The 13,449-nt window shown below is 48.5% G+C and overlaps 5 protein-coding genes across 5 annotated transcripts; 4 read left to right on the forward strand and 1 right to left on the reverse strand.

Annotated features, from left to right (window-relative positions):
- Positions 1 to 24: 24 nt before the first annotated feature.
- RhiXN_01444 (clampless1 Clp1 protein) lies at positions 25 to 486 on the forward strand (the record flags this gene model as incomplete). The annotated part of the gene is made up of 1 exon (XM_043321263.1): positions 25 to 486. The coding sequence occupies one exon, from the start codon at positions 25 to 27 to the stop codon at positions 484 to 486; it is 462 nt and encodes a 153-aa protein (XP_043187086.1).
- A 67-nt stretch (positions 487 to 553) lies between these two features.
- On the forward strand, positions 554 to 1,433 carry RhiXN_01445 (uncharacterized protein; the record flags this gene model as incomplete). Its single annotated transcript, XM_043321264.1, has 3 exons — positions 554 to 621; positions 681 to 898; positions 949 to 1,433. The coding sequence occupies 3 exons, from the start codon at positions 554 to 556 to the stop codon at positions 1,431 to 1,433; spliced, it is 771 nt and encodes a 256-aa protein (XP_043187087.1).
- Positions 1,434 to 3,246: 1,813 nt separating this feature from the next.
- Positions 3,247 to 6,547, forward strand: RhiXN_01446 (Mak10 subunit, NatC N(alpha)-terminal acetyltransferase; the record flags this gene model as incomplete). Its single annotated transcript, XM_043321265.1, has 13 exons — positions 3,247 to 3,295; positions 3,378 to 3,445; positions 3,502 to 3,636; positions 3,706 to 3,939; positions 3,999 to 4,110; positions 4,162 to 4,214; positions 4,268 to 4,465; positions 4,514 to 4,624; positions 4,671 to 4,742; positions 4,792 to 4,995; positions 5,050 to 5,181; positions 5,236 to 5,394; positions 6,419 to 6,547. The coding sequence occupies 13 exons, from the start codon at positions 3,247 to 3,249 to the stop codon at positions 6,545 to 6,547; spliced, it is 1,656 nt and encodes a 551-aa protein (XP_043187088.1).
- A 465-nt stretch (positions 6,548 to 7,012) lies between these two features.
- RhiXN_01447 (amino acid kinase family) lies at positions 7,013 to 8,279 on the reverse strand (the record flags this gene model as incomplete). The annotated part of the gene is made up of 6 exons (XM_043321266.1): positions 7,013 to 7,374; positions 7,430 to 7,604; positions 7,666 to 7,761; positions 7,814 to 7,924; positions 7,979 to 8,166; positions 8,216 to 8,279. The coding sequence occupies 6 exons, from the start codon at positions 8,277 to 8,279 to the stop codon at positions 7,013 to 7,015; spliced, it is 996 nt and encodes a 331-aa protein (XP_043187089.1).
- A 4,194-nt stretch (positions 8,280 to 12,473) lies between these two features.
- RhiXN_01448 (uncharacterized protein) lies at positions 12,474 to 12,807 on the forward strand (the record flags this gene model as incomplete). The annotated part of the gene is made up of 2 exons (XM_043321267.1): positions 12,474 to 12,519; positions 12,599 to 12,807. 2 exons carry the CDS (start codon positions 12,474 to 12,476, stop codon positions 12,805 to 12,807), a joined length of 255 nt encoding a protein of 84 aa, XP_043187090.1.
- Between the last annotated feature and the right edge of the window lie 642 nt (positions 12,808 to 13,449).

Consider the following 13,449-nt stretch of genomic DNA (forward strand, 5'->3'; position numbering starts at 1 on the left):
TCACGCGTAAGTCCCAGGTTAACAATGGCGACCTCAGGTGTTCAAATACCCCAAGTCCCTCGAGTCGAGCCCATCAATCCTACTCGAGGGCCCCGTTCGGTCTGTAACAACCCAAGGCACATAAACCCAGACCGTGCTGTGCTCAGCTACTATGTCTTTTGGACCCACCAGTGCTCCTCTGCTACCGCCCACAACATTGATCTGCACGACAGAAGAGCATACCGCGACATGAATATGCCAAGGTCATTCTCGCCCTCGCCTTCACCACCATCCGACCAAAATGAATTCTCCAAGACTCGAGGAAAGCCAACGCTCACTCCGAGGCGCCCAAAGTCGCACAGGAACGCGGGAGACATTCAGGTTTCTCCTGCCTATGCCAAGGGTCGGAAACCATCGTTACCTTTACTGGTACTCCAACACGCCCAACCCACGAACACACTCTCCCGAGCCCAGAGACGACCCCCCACCGACACGCACATGTCGTAGAATCGAATTGCCCTGGAAGCTCATTCGTCCCGAGGTCTCTCCAGTGCTGTCTGAAACACTGGCCGTGATGGACCGCGGGCTGAAAGGTGTTCCCGTTGAATTTGTTGTCCACAAACTCCAGACGATTGGCCCAGAGTGAGTATTACTTCATTTCGTGTCCGTGGCGCACTCGTTGACGTTGTTTGTACCAATAGGCTGCTTGCATCTTTAGGCAACGTTGTGCCCCCTTCGTCGATTTTCCCTTCCATCAACACGGCTGCCCTTCCCTCGGAGCTTGAACTACATATTCGAGATCGCTCCCAGCCGCTCGAGGCAATCCCCACACACTTACTCTGCGTGTTTAACCCACATGCTGGCAAGGCATCCAAAGGTCATCTTTTCCCGGCCCATTCGCTCGTACTCGCCTCGCAGTGTTCCAAATTCCCTCAGGTCGGACCGGCCACCCGTATAGTTGACCACGAGCGTGGAACTACCGGCTTCCGGTCGTACCCTTGCCTGTACCCCATCCCGCCTCATTTGGATTCCTCAATGCCTATCTCTACACGCGCCGCATCGACAAGGTTCTCGCCACACTCATCCCCTTGCCTACTCAAACTCTCGCCGGCATTAGCGCAGGCATGGCTAATCAGCCCGTGTGCGGCGCAATCCCCCAGTTGAGCGCCGCAATGGCCCGTACCTTCACCATGCTCGCACTGCTCGATAGGGCAGGCGTCATTCACGGAATGTGGAGCAATGCAAGGCACTCGGCGTTGATGATGAACGGCTGTGGAAAGTTCTCGAGCTTGCCTGGGACATTGTCGTCGCTGCCATATCAGCATCTTCCGGAACGAATGTTACGCCCAAGTCGTCATGAGACACCCGTCCCGCCTTCCGCCTCCGTCATTTCGCATACTTCCAGGATACTCTCCCATCTCATTCGTATTTCGCATTCAAGCCTCATAACCTAATATTCGCCTTTGGACCTGTCTCTTCGCATCCCCGGCAACATGTCTTTGTAACTTTCCCGCCACCGGCGTTTGACTTATTCACTTTTCTTCGCATTTTTTTTATTAGTTGAACAATGCGTGTTGCATGTACTACTATGCTCTTCAGACTCTGTCTTTTTCTCTCTTTCTCTCGATGTAATATACTCATGCTCGTATGCGTTATGGTCATACCTAGATTCTTTCACACTCACACGCCGCGCTTAAGAATTCAAAATAATTTTAGACAATCATTTCATACGTCACCGCACTACCGGTCACCAGTCGCTAGGAAAAGCGGCGCACGCACGCACGTCGGGCTATCATCCTAATTCATCTCCAGGTGCCCTCATTTTATGGTGAAACACCCCCTATAAGTATGGTCATGGTTACACACAGCCTATTCGCTCGCTGTGCAGGAGTTTAGGCATACAGTAGTGTGGGAGTTGGGCGGACCAACGGCGCTCATTACTCTTCAGGATTTGGGGGGGAGGGGAGAGGGGGGTCTATGTCCATGCTGATCGAGTTCGGGGTCATTTCCACCGACATGTCCGGATCACATTTACCCAGTACAATGTGCGCAATACGATCGCATACCTCTTCTACTACGTAGTACCTTGGTAACGTATTACATCTCCCCTCCTCCCCTATTTGCTCTCCTCTACCAGTGGGGTTCCCCCTTCCCCGAGTAAGCGATATATATGGTATGTACGAACCAGTAGTTTGTACTGGTTGCGTACTCCACCGCGTACACCAGTGCTGTGCACAAAAGGGACGGAGATATCCGGGCATACATGGGGGGAGGTCGCATAGCACTATGACACTTCTAGATCTATCCCATAACGCTGATGGGGCGCACAGAGAGAGGAACAATCAGAGCGCCGCAATAGAAATACGAGAGACTGTGTATCTGAACATCTCCCAGCCTTGACCGGATCCATCATCTGGGAAAGAACCCGGTTTGAAGAGAGATCCAGAGGGTTTATTAGAGAATTTATACGCATATAGTTAGTTCCGGTGATCAGGCGTGATAGACTATCAAGTCAGGGGGGTATATAGTAAGCAACTCGATTTCTTTTGTTCCTAGACCATAGGGTGCCTCAATTTAGCAATACCAGGCCTAAGAGTAGGGGAACCAACGGATCTGATTTGGGTAAGATTATGGTGTTGTTGCCTTGGCGGATGGATGTGGAGAACGTTTTACCTGTTCTGGAACCAGTGTGTACATTCTTCGGCGCTGCGGACCGGACATCCCAAGGGTAGACAGCGGCCAGTTCGAGGTGTTCCCTGGGCTTGGTGTTGAAATTGTTCTACGGTGCTCGAGCCGCCGAGAGGAATGACGAGGAAACGCACCTCCTGTCGGGGTACTACCATGGTTCGTAGGCAAATTATCGGATACGTCTCGTCATGGAATTAAACTTGGCTCTCAAGGTTGGGTGTATCGGGCATACCTTCGCTCCCAACATTGATACGTGCACATTGCAACTATGCGCGTTTAAACTTTGGACATCTATTTTCAGTATCGGGCTCAGCCAGAGCGACCGCCGGTCGATTGAGTAAGACTATGTTGTTTGTCCTCGTTAAATTTGGTCAAGTCAAATGATGTCGAAGCCCCAAAACCATATGCATATTGGGTGGCAACAATAATAATCTCGTTTTTAGGTTGGGCCGTTATTGGTTACTTGTATTCGTATGATTGTTTAGGGGGTGATCTATCCATTAGTCAGCATAGTAAGTTGATCGAGCTCGTCGCCAATCTCAGCGCCATCATTGACACCACTCGTCTTTGCGTACAGCCATGTCAACTTTGGTCGATATCACAGAATTGCTCGACTCTGCAACTCAAGGTGAGTGGCAACTCGGTGTTCAGCCCGAAAAAATCCAATGTCTAATTGGGCGGGAACTCTATCAATCCTCTCCTCGCGCCAGAGTTGGAATTGGGACAGGTTCTGTTTATGCCGAATTTCTCATTGTTCGATGCAATGAGCGCCATCGAGGTATGTCGCACACTGTAAACATTCCACCTTACGGTAAACCTACCAGCTTTTCGTAGATCATGGATCCCCGAATGGACAGCGCCCTTGTACCCCCAGGGGTTGATCCTCCCGAAGTACCGTTTACGGATCCGAACGCGCCTCTGCTCGCCGAAGAGGTCTGTTGGATATTGGATCGTACAATGGCCGCAGAGGTAAGCCACCCCTCCCTCCTCCCGACGTATGAGCTGTACTGTTCGCGGAAACTTACCCCAATCCTCAAGATGGGCTGGCACAGTGGCTACGCACTCTCCCAGACGCTGTACACGTCACTTTACATACACCAAATAGCACCCGTGTCAAGTCACGGGGCGTTGCCGCAGTACTTTCCGGCGTGGAGGCAGGATCCGGCCCGGCCTATGGGGTTAGTGTCGATTGTGCTGCAGGCGGGCTTGATGGCGATTGTCAAGACGTGTGATTGGGTATGGAGAGAGTTGAGCGGGGGAAATGTATTCGATGTGAGTGTTTTTAATTTGTTCTGGATATGGAATGTGTGGAATAATGTTAGGATCCCTAGTTGGAGGATTTTAATGCAGACAAAGCGGATGTTTCTTTATATGAGGGAGTACAGGTTCAAACTGTCGTTGCAGAGCTCGACAAGGCGCTGGTTTGGTTGGATAGATGGTCGAGTAAGTACGGGTATGCGTTGAACCCATGGTCACTGATTTAGGATCCTCCAGCAACTGATGCGGTATGGAAATACGCTCTACATCATCGAATAGCTTTGCGAAAGGTGAGTTGTTAGGTCGCATAAAACCAAATATCCGAACTTAGCCAAGAGCATAGCATATACTGCTCTCGGTCTCAGTGGGTCAAAACGAGAGCTCGATTGCAGAAAGGGCGACGCATGTATCCAATGCATTGGCTAGCTATCACTCCGTACGAGCTGGCCCCGTACCTGGAACACCTCCTTCATCATCTCCGTTACATGCTGCGTTTGATCCTACAATCAATAGGAGACTCGTAGTCAGTATGCCTCTAAAGGTAGGTTTTACGGTTCCCAGCCGTAGCAGCAGCTAAGGCCCCTGCCAGGTTATTAAATTAATGCCCACGGATGATGCTTGGAAAGCTTTACAAGGGATGCTACAAGGTGTTCTAGAAACCTGCAAGGCACTCAATTCCGTAGACTTGCTTGAGATGATGGTCTGTATTACATGTTTTATTGACAGAATATTGACCCTTCATCCAGATGCTGCTGAGGCTCCGGGCGCGGCTCCCTGCCTCTCGGAACAGAAGTGCCTACGTCCGATCACTAAATGCGGTAAGGTAGACTTATACACCGCTCGCTCCGTTAATTTATTGTTTGTTAGTCCTTGTTGATGACCAAGTTGATGCCTCCAAATCGATGGCGAAGTAGAACCAAGCCAGTAAACCCCGAGCGCCCGGTGCTTCAATTGTTCCTATCTCAACTATTGGGGCTTTCTCTGGATGACATTCGGGCTTTGAACAACTTGCCTTCCGGCATAGCGAGTCTTCCTGTATCCCCTGAAGATCTCGAGGAGAGCGCAGAACGGGTAGGTGCGATGTCCGAGTCAATCTACGTGAACGCAAATATTAATCCAATATAGCTCCTCCTCCAACACGCCTTGTGTTTGTGCCATAATCGCCCACGGATGCGTCGGAAATTGTCTAAGAGCCTGGCTGATTGGCACGAACTGTGGGAGAATACCATTGATACGGCTCTACTGGTCAGGAAAGATGTAAGTATGAATGCTTTTAGATGGTGTAACTGCAGTCTCATTGCGTACATCCAGCCAGTACTTCAGCGACTACGCCGTTTGCCACTTGGAATACTTCATATTAAACTGGAGAACATAATCGACTTGACGTTTGCCGGATTTGAGACCGAACTATACGGGGAAGCCGAATGGCCGTTGTTGTATTGGCATTTATCCCGGGTACTTACCCAGCAGGTGCAGACTTTGGAGACTTTGCTACGGTTAATTGAGGCGGATGGAGGTAGGTTGTTTAATTCAAACATTTTCCAAGCTTAATTTGTGCAGAAGAATATTCATCTAGATCCTTGGGTTATATTCAATCTCAAATAATCTATACTAAGTCTTTGCGAGCACTATCTCATGGTACACTTTTGGTAAATTCCTTCACTCTCTCACCAGCTCGTTGGCTAACTCTCGGTTAAGGCATTGTTTGTGCGGCCTCCAAAGGCACTTGATGTCTTAACGTTATCAAAGCCTCCAACTGCTAACGATACACTGCTAATAGAACGACGGTTCAAATGGGCTTTTGGTTCACATTCGAGACCAACTAGGTACTAGATGAGTCGAGGCCTAATCTAGAGTCGTGGATGCAATTCGCTTTGAAGATACAAGCCTGTCGAGTGAGTGTTCGGGACCCACGTTTCTTCCCAAGTAATTAAACTCGATAATTATAGTCAGAAGAAACGGTTCAGGAAGCATTGAAAGAATTCAAAGAGGCACGAGTTTACCTGTTAAGTTTGCTAGATAAGAGCACCTGGAAAGTGACAGGGGGATTGTGTAATCAACTCATGCAATCAGTAGTTGGCAATTTATATGGCGTATTTGATCTTAGATTGGTATTGCAGTTTTTGGCGGGATGTATAAAAGTCTGCAACACGCAAGTGTCGATTCTAGATAAGTGCAGCGATTATGATGCGGACTCTGGGAAGGATGATCCGAGTAACTGGTCATTCGAACAGAGCTCATGGTTTCCAGCTATTATTTTATAGTGTAATGTTTAATTACATCCAGTTAGTCGACTATAACATGTTTAGTTAATTGGACATCCTCGTTCATGGTGGTACCCTGATCGTTATATGTTCGACAACATATTCTGAGTCAGCATAACCCAGTATACTCGCAATCGCCGAGCTAGACCACATTTGGAGTAAGAACAGGTAGGTGCTTTTCGATAAAGCCACTAACCTTTTATGACCCATTACTTTAGTTATTTCTGCAGAGTTATAATTGGCTAGCCCCTGCCGACTTCTACCACCTCCCATCCGTCATTATCGCCGCTCTTATCGTCGATTTTTTCGCGGATTCGGCCTCTGCGCTGTTAGGGGATCTATTATCCCCGGAAGTCTGAAGCTCCTCCTGGCGAGGTTCGCTAGGAGAAACCTTCCTGAAAGCGCAACTTGATCGTCCATCATATCGGGAAGCCCGGTTGGAACAGTCGCGAGTAGTAATGGGAGTCGGGTCCGGCTGAGTCTATGCCTCGAACGGATCCTACCTCCACCACAGCTACCTTGTCTTTTCTGTTCGCCAAGACGATCGCGTCGACTTCAACGTCTGAAGGACCCCCCACCTTTCTTTTGACCATGATCCGAACCGCCTGACCTCCAGCAAAGGCCCCACTCACTCCGAGCACCCCTGCTGGGAGGAGCCTGCCTCCACTTGAGCGACGGGAAAGAACAACATGTGCTCCAACGTCAATAATTACGAACCAGCGGGGTAGAGCGTGTGCGTAGTCCAGGATTTGAGGTCTCGTAGCGGGCTCAGGGACGGAGTAAAAAGGGTATGTGGTGGGCGGGTGGAAGTTCTTCCTTAGTAGTCATAGGCTCCCCCTCCGATTTGATTCAGGGTGAGCGGTTTTGGGGGGCAACTCTGTAGACGAGACCAAGTCCTTTCTAAGAGGTGTATGCGCAGGTGTGATTTCCCTAGCTGGCGTGCGAACCGCCGGCGTTTCTGGGGTGGACGGAGGAAGGGTAGTTGAAGGGAGGAGTGCATGGGCCGCGTCCCTAATGCGGATAGTATGGGCAGCAGTGTTGTACGCGATTATACGGAAAATCGCTGTTGGGTCCTTGGAAGACGTGATCACTGTAGCTACCCCGGCTGCAGTTGCAATTTCGGCAGCGATAAGCTTGGTTTCCATACCCCCAGTGCCTAGGCTAGAACCCAAGGTCGCAGTGCTTACTGAAGGTGAAATAAATATAATCTCACTAAAATAGTATGTGCTTGGCGTACGTACCTTGTGTACGAATCGTAGAAACGCTCTCCACTACTTCAATAGCGCGTGCAGATGGGTCCTTTCTAGGGTTAGCAGTATACAGACTATCGACGTCGGTCAAAAGAAACAGATAATCCGCATGAAGCATAGATGAAGTTATGGCAGATAATGTATCGTTGTCACCAAATTTAATTTCCTAAATTCATGAACATTAATCCGAGTGCTGCAGAGACATAGGAGTAGAAAATGAGACATACGCTGACAGAGATTGTGTCGTTTTCGTTAATTATAGGCACCACGCCCATAGACAGCAGCTCAGAAAGCGTATTTACTGCGTTCAAATATCGCGTCCGCTGAACATGAAAGCGATTAGACAGACCAGTCGGTGTAATAAGGTCGGCTTACATCGGATATATCACCTCTCGTCAACAAGACCTGGGCGATAGGTTGACCCAGTTGTCCAAACAGATTGTCCCATAGGGCTATAAGCCGTCCTTGTCCAATAGCAGCAAGAGCCTATATCTTAGATCAATCAATAGATTCCACTGTCGTTCAAAGATCAGAACCCACTTGTTTACCGGATACACTTTTTGGGCGCGACGCCATGTCCATTCGCTTTAAGCCAACTCCAATAGCACCTGAGGATACTAGAACTACCCTGTGTCCTTCATTCTTGAGATTGACTACTGTTTCAACTATAGAAGATAGCAAGGACAGCAAAGGCTGGTGCGTCTTTTCGTGAACAATCGATGACGTGCCTATACATTAGTTTAATATTAAATAAGTGTATTTATGTGAAAAACGTACCAAGTTTGATTACGATAGTCAGCGAATGGGCAGTAGATGTCGCGCGGGCTTTCCTTGAGGCCATGGCAATTGTGCGGGATCAAAAATGAGTTGATCATTTACGTCCAGCCACGTGATCGAGTGGCTACTTTCCTACCGTCGCTACCATCACAGTCCACGCTCAGTATCGTATTAATTATGGCAATAACTAAGTGCCATATCAGCATGAATCTGTGAGAAGAATAAAGTAGAAGAAATATCAGTAGGGTAAGGGTGACAATAAGCACTATCAGCAGAGAAAGCCGGGCTGGGTGGAAAGTATTTAATTTGATGAAATTTCTAAAGTCATACATTCTTTCCACAAAGATATTGGGGCTGACACCTTCTTGAAAGGTATCAGATTGCGCAGTACTCATCGACTAACCTAGAAACTAGAAGTCTGCACCATAGCTCAAACATGGGACCCCAACTAGCCTGTCTGCTCCACCTTTCTTGTCTCGAAAATGGATAGCACTGGAGCTGGACAAAACCCTGATGCTCAATCAATTTCTCTGACGACCAAAATAACTTAGGCCTTGGTGAAATCAACTGCTCGGCTAATCGCGCGCATTCAGCTTGTTCCCCGGATAAATCCAAACCGTTGCGATCTGATGCTTTGTTCAAAACCCAGGGAGTCAATTATTACTATCCAATCCTATTGGCATCTCGTGTATAACTTGTGCACATGGAGACGAGCTTATCGGAAGGCGAATTTGGACTGAGTAAGCTCAGGCACCCATTATTTGCAGATTGCCCCTGGAGAATATGTGCAACTTGAATGAGTAACTCATGTATGAGCAATTGCAAGGCTCAGTCGATCCACATGAATATGACTACACCTAGAGTCATAGACTTGCTGCTCACCAGAGCTTGCTGTTTAAATTGTAAGGACGATACTACTGTCATTCTGGTAAACTCAAAGACGGGGTACTTCGAGATCTACTTTTCTTCCCACCAGATAGCCCCAACTGACGGCTGAATACGAAGCCCTCAAACTTCATACCGAGACACATGCGTGGATGGTTCAAGCAATTCAATCGGTCCTGGGACAGACTTGAAATTGCACATAGACTAAGAGGCAGCTTCTCGCGGTCCATGCCGCATCTGGTGTCTGAAAGACCTGAACCTGAGTTGGCTCTGCTAGGAAATTGCTGAGCTGGATCGATGACATGAGATATTATCAGGACAGAACAAACGCCCAGTTCGAGTTTTCTAAGTCCGTAATAGTTGGGATCGCCGAGATACATAGTAAAGATAGACGCGAGGTTGGTATCCAGCGACGTAATATCACAGGACTAATACAACGGTGCTATGTGCTTATGTCCCTGTGCCAAACACGACACACTAGCTCCATCCTGCCTGATGTCTCTAAAGGCCGCACGCAGTTGTACCTGGTGGACCGGACTTCTCTATTCAAACTGATCTTATGAAAGTGTACGGTACCAGCCTGTACACCAAGTGTATACAGATTCCGGTTATACTTAAACTGGGATAAATCAACCTGGAAGTGGTTTTTCGAATTTCAGTGCTGAATGAATCTTTGTGGTTCGCTGAAGTTGGTTCCATCAAAACGTGCCGCGGCTCGAAGTTCTGGCGCCCCGACGTCACGCCTGTCAATCACGTATCCAGCCACAGGTAACGCTTGAAGATCATTCATAATAATAACGTACATCACTGTAGATCAATGGGAGACTTCAAGCTCACGAGCGTTTCCCCCTGGGTATCCAGTGTGCCTACAACTCGTATTCGCATATAAGCATATTAAAACAATAGGCGGCCATAACAAAGGGCGATATAGTATTTGGTTCACTAATACGGCCAAATAATCGAACCCCCACCAAATGAAAACAAAGGGCCATTTTCCTGCCTTCTGATATTCTTCGAATTCTTGGGTCAGCACCCCACGCATTGCTCGGTATTTTTAATTACAGGCGAATATCAAGGACAAGGGTATATTGGTTGCGTCCAAAGCACTCAAATCAGTCTTGCGCAGTTCAAATGATCAATAGCGTGGGCACAATACCATCTGGATGGAAATGTATATGAAATGAGGTATGGATGCTAGTTAACGTTACCAGCGATCCTCACCCCAGGTATGAATCAGTGGAGCGAGTCGGCCGAACCCCTCCATATCCTCGGTGCAGATGCATGTGGGCGATAATGACAGGAGTACCAAAAGGTCATTGTTGCCCAAAAGCGATTACTTGATCTTGATGTGGACGATGACAAGCCTCACTGACGCATATAGTACCTCGGCTTTGCCCACGCTGATATGTCTGAATGAATGCGGATGCATCTGTTTAGTGAACAATAGCGGTCGCCACTTGCGAACCTAGAACCTGATTTCCCAGACCGGTGGAGATCACAATTGAGGCCGGCAGTATCCAAACAACCCCTTTTGAGAATCGTTTGTATGCGTATGTCATGTGATGATGGATAAACAACTCAGTGCAGGATTAGGAATGCGCATACGTCGTGACCTAAACTGCAGGTAATCTGACATGGCTTTTTGTTTAAACACTTTTATTCGTTGGTGCTTCATAGACTATGGCCGTAACGAAATGGTAGTTAACAGGTAGGACCAATAGTCTTACTAGTTGGTCGTAAAATGAGCTAGTCGCCGGATACAACCCCCTCCCCCCACCCAAGGAGAGACTGAGGCTCAATGAATGAATACATTGCTATATAGGAACCTGATGGATGCCTTCACATCCGTGTCTCATCATAATCAGCCTCAATTCAGGGGCTGCCGAGGTGATTTGCGCGCAAGATTAAGACGGACAGGAGGCCAAGTTTACAGTATGTTAAATTATGGATCGCACTGATAAAACTTTAAGGTAATCAAAAGCACTAGAACCACGCGATGTACGAAGAGCCCACTAAGTGTCGATGCCCACGCATTGTTCCGAAATCAACTCGACAATCGACGGGACACGGTGAACCCCCCCAAAGTACAGAAAACTCGCACTTTTGGAGTTTACTGCGGGGGGCATGCTCTATGTTTTAATGCTAGCTGAAACGAGTTGTGTATGTGATATCCACTCGTAGCCGTGATACAATGTACGAATAACCAGTCGTCTGAACAAACCTCTATGCACACGTAGGAAGGCTCAAATTTAGGATATTTCAGGAGATTAATCCTCGTACATATAATTAATATCTAAAGACGATTTTTGCTCATGTCTAATTAGCAAAGTGCTATCAGTTAATGCTCGTGGTCAGCAATGTGTGTTCGCGAAATGAAGGGTGATAGTATGTGGCTGTGCGTAAGGCACCAGGATTGACCAAATGACGCCCCTCACGTGATCAGTCATTTGGGCAGTTTTCACCAGTGGGCAATATATGTAAACAGTGAAAATGGCAGCAATTGTTCACCTGGGAGTTTTCGGACAATGGGGAGAAATAGTATCAAGAGCAAACGCAAGAAGTTCAAGTCGGTATTTGTTTGTGCGCAAGGACAATAGCCAGTGATCAGAGCAATCGAGGAGAAGGCCAATTGTCTGTCCAAATTCGGCCGGCACGTGACCATTGCGTCGCCGTGTCATACAGGCTTTTTGATCGTATGGCCATGCGTTGACCTCATGCATCTCCTTGCAGGATATTAAATATGGAAGATATGGCTCCAGCAAGGCTAGATGTCCCTCCAAAATTGAGTGCTGAAAACGTCTTTTACTAGCTCCAGCGAGCAAAAGTAGACTTTGGTATATCAAAATATTTCCTGTTCTGGCACTCGATCATTTGTGCCAGGATGAGTGGACGACATCCTCACCTGCACTTCCTCCTCTCATACGGGCTCCAGCCTATCTCACATAATCCAAGCATATCAAGCTCTCATGCGCCATTGGCGCTGGACCTTTGTCGAGTCGCTTGGAGTCGGTGGACTATGGGTGGTGCGCCTTATTGTTCGTGCTAGGCGGTCATTGTTCTGTTGATGATCTGGATGATCAAGCCTTGGGATATATAACTGCACGTACGGATGAGCCTATGGACGGTGCTCTTTCTCCCTCGCTCATTGTAGTGTCCGCCTCCCTCGGTCGGGTCGTTCCCCGCACATACGCGCCACTACCCGTTTAGGATTAATGACTACCTTACCACCATTGCTGATGTGATGCAACTTCTTCAGATGGGCGGATGTATTTGATGGATTAAATGGAGTGGATGTTTGATGAGCGGGTACCAAATGGGAGACATGGTTGGGTTGGACTAAGGGGAGGGTGCGGGTTGGAAGATGGATGAAGACATGGCTTTGAGGCTCTGGACCACGTCAGCAACAAAGAAGAACAGAGGTAAGCAGTTTACCTTGTACTTGATATCGCCTATGTCCTGCAAAAGAGGGGGGCCGCTAACACACGGAACCTAATACAGGGGACAGCAGTATAATGTATGGTCGTGGAGGAACGGCAGGCTACAAAGCAACTACCCCGACTCGTATACGCGCCTTCATCCTCGACACCTCCCGCTCGAAGTCAGGCTCCAGCTACAAAGAGCGGCGAGATCAGGTCGCCCAAGCACCTCCGCCTCTCATCCCTCCTCTCCCTCATACCGACCATCTCCTTTCTTTCGTACCCCCTTGAGGTTGGCCTGAGATTAGCGAGCAACTTGGTGGTGCTACCTCATCTCCAGTTCAAAGGAGCACTTGCTTCTCGCCTCGGCTCATTTGTGTTTCGACTCTCATTCATCATCTAATCCAGGCATGGCTACACCACTATCCGACTCTTCTTAGCTCGCTCCTTGGTCTGCTCGATATTCGCTGGCACTTTGTTCACAAGAGGAAGGAGCCAACCCGATTGATTACGGAACAACGGAGTGTTCAAGTCGCATCATCCACACGTCAACAAAGTCTTTGATGCGAGCCTCTTGGTTTATTCGGCGTGACGACGGTAGCGCACATCCAATCATGCGTTTGAAGCTCGAGCCCCTGTCTGGAGGTGGAACTCTCCCAAATCTGGGTTAGGAGCGCTCTCCCTTTCTCTAGCGAATTTACCGAATCGGGGTCCGGGCCAGGGACTAAGCTCTCTTGTTGGGACGATCCACGTGAGCGGAGACAGCGGAGAACCGAGGCGCTGGTTCTTAGCCAATAGGAAGCCAGAATGGAGCACTTGGCTAAACCCCGCTTCTCGTCCGATCCTATTTGCACTCGGCTTCGAGCATCATCTGGCGTTGCCTTGTGTGCGTGAGCCTAGCTTTGGGCAAGGCAATCGACCAGCGGCTCCCAA

Source organism: Rhizoctonia solani, chromosome 16 (genome assembly GCF_016906535.1).
Source record: "Rhizoctonia solani chromosome 16, complete sequence".
In the NCBI taxonomy this organism is placed as follows: Eukaryota; Fungi; Basidiomycota; class Agaricomycetes; order Cantharellales; family Ceratobasidiaceae; genus Rhizoctonia; species Rhizoctonia solani.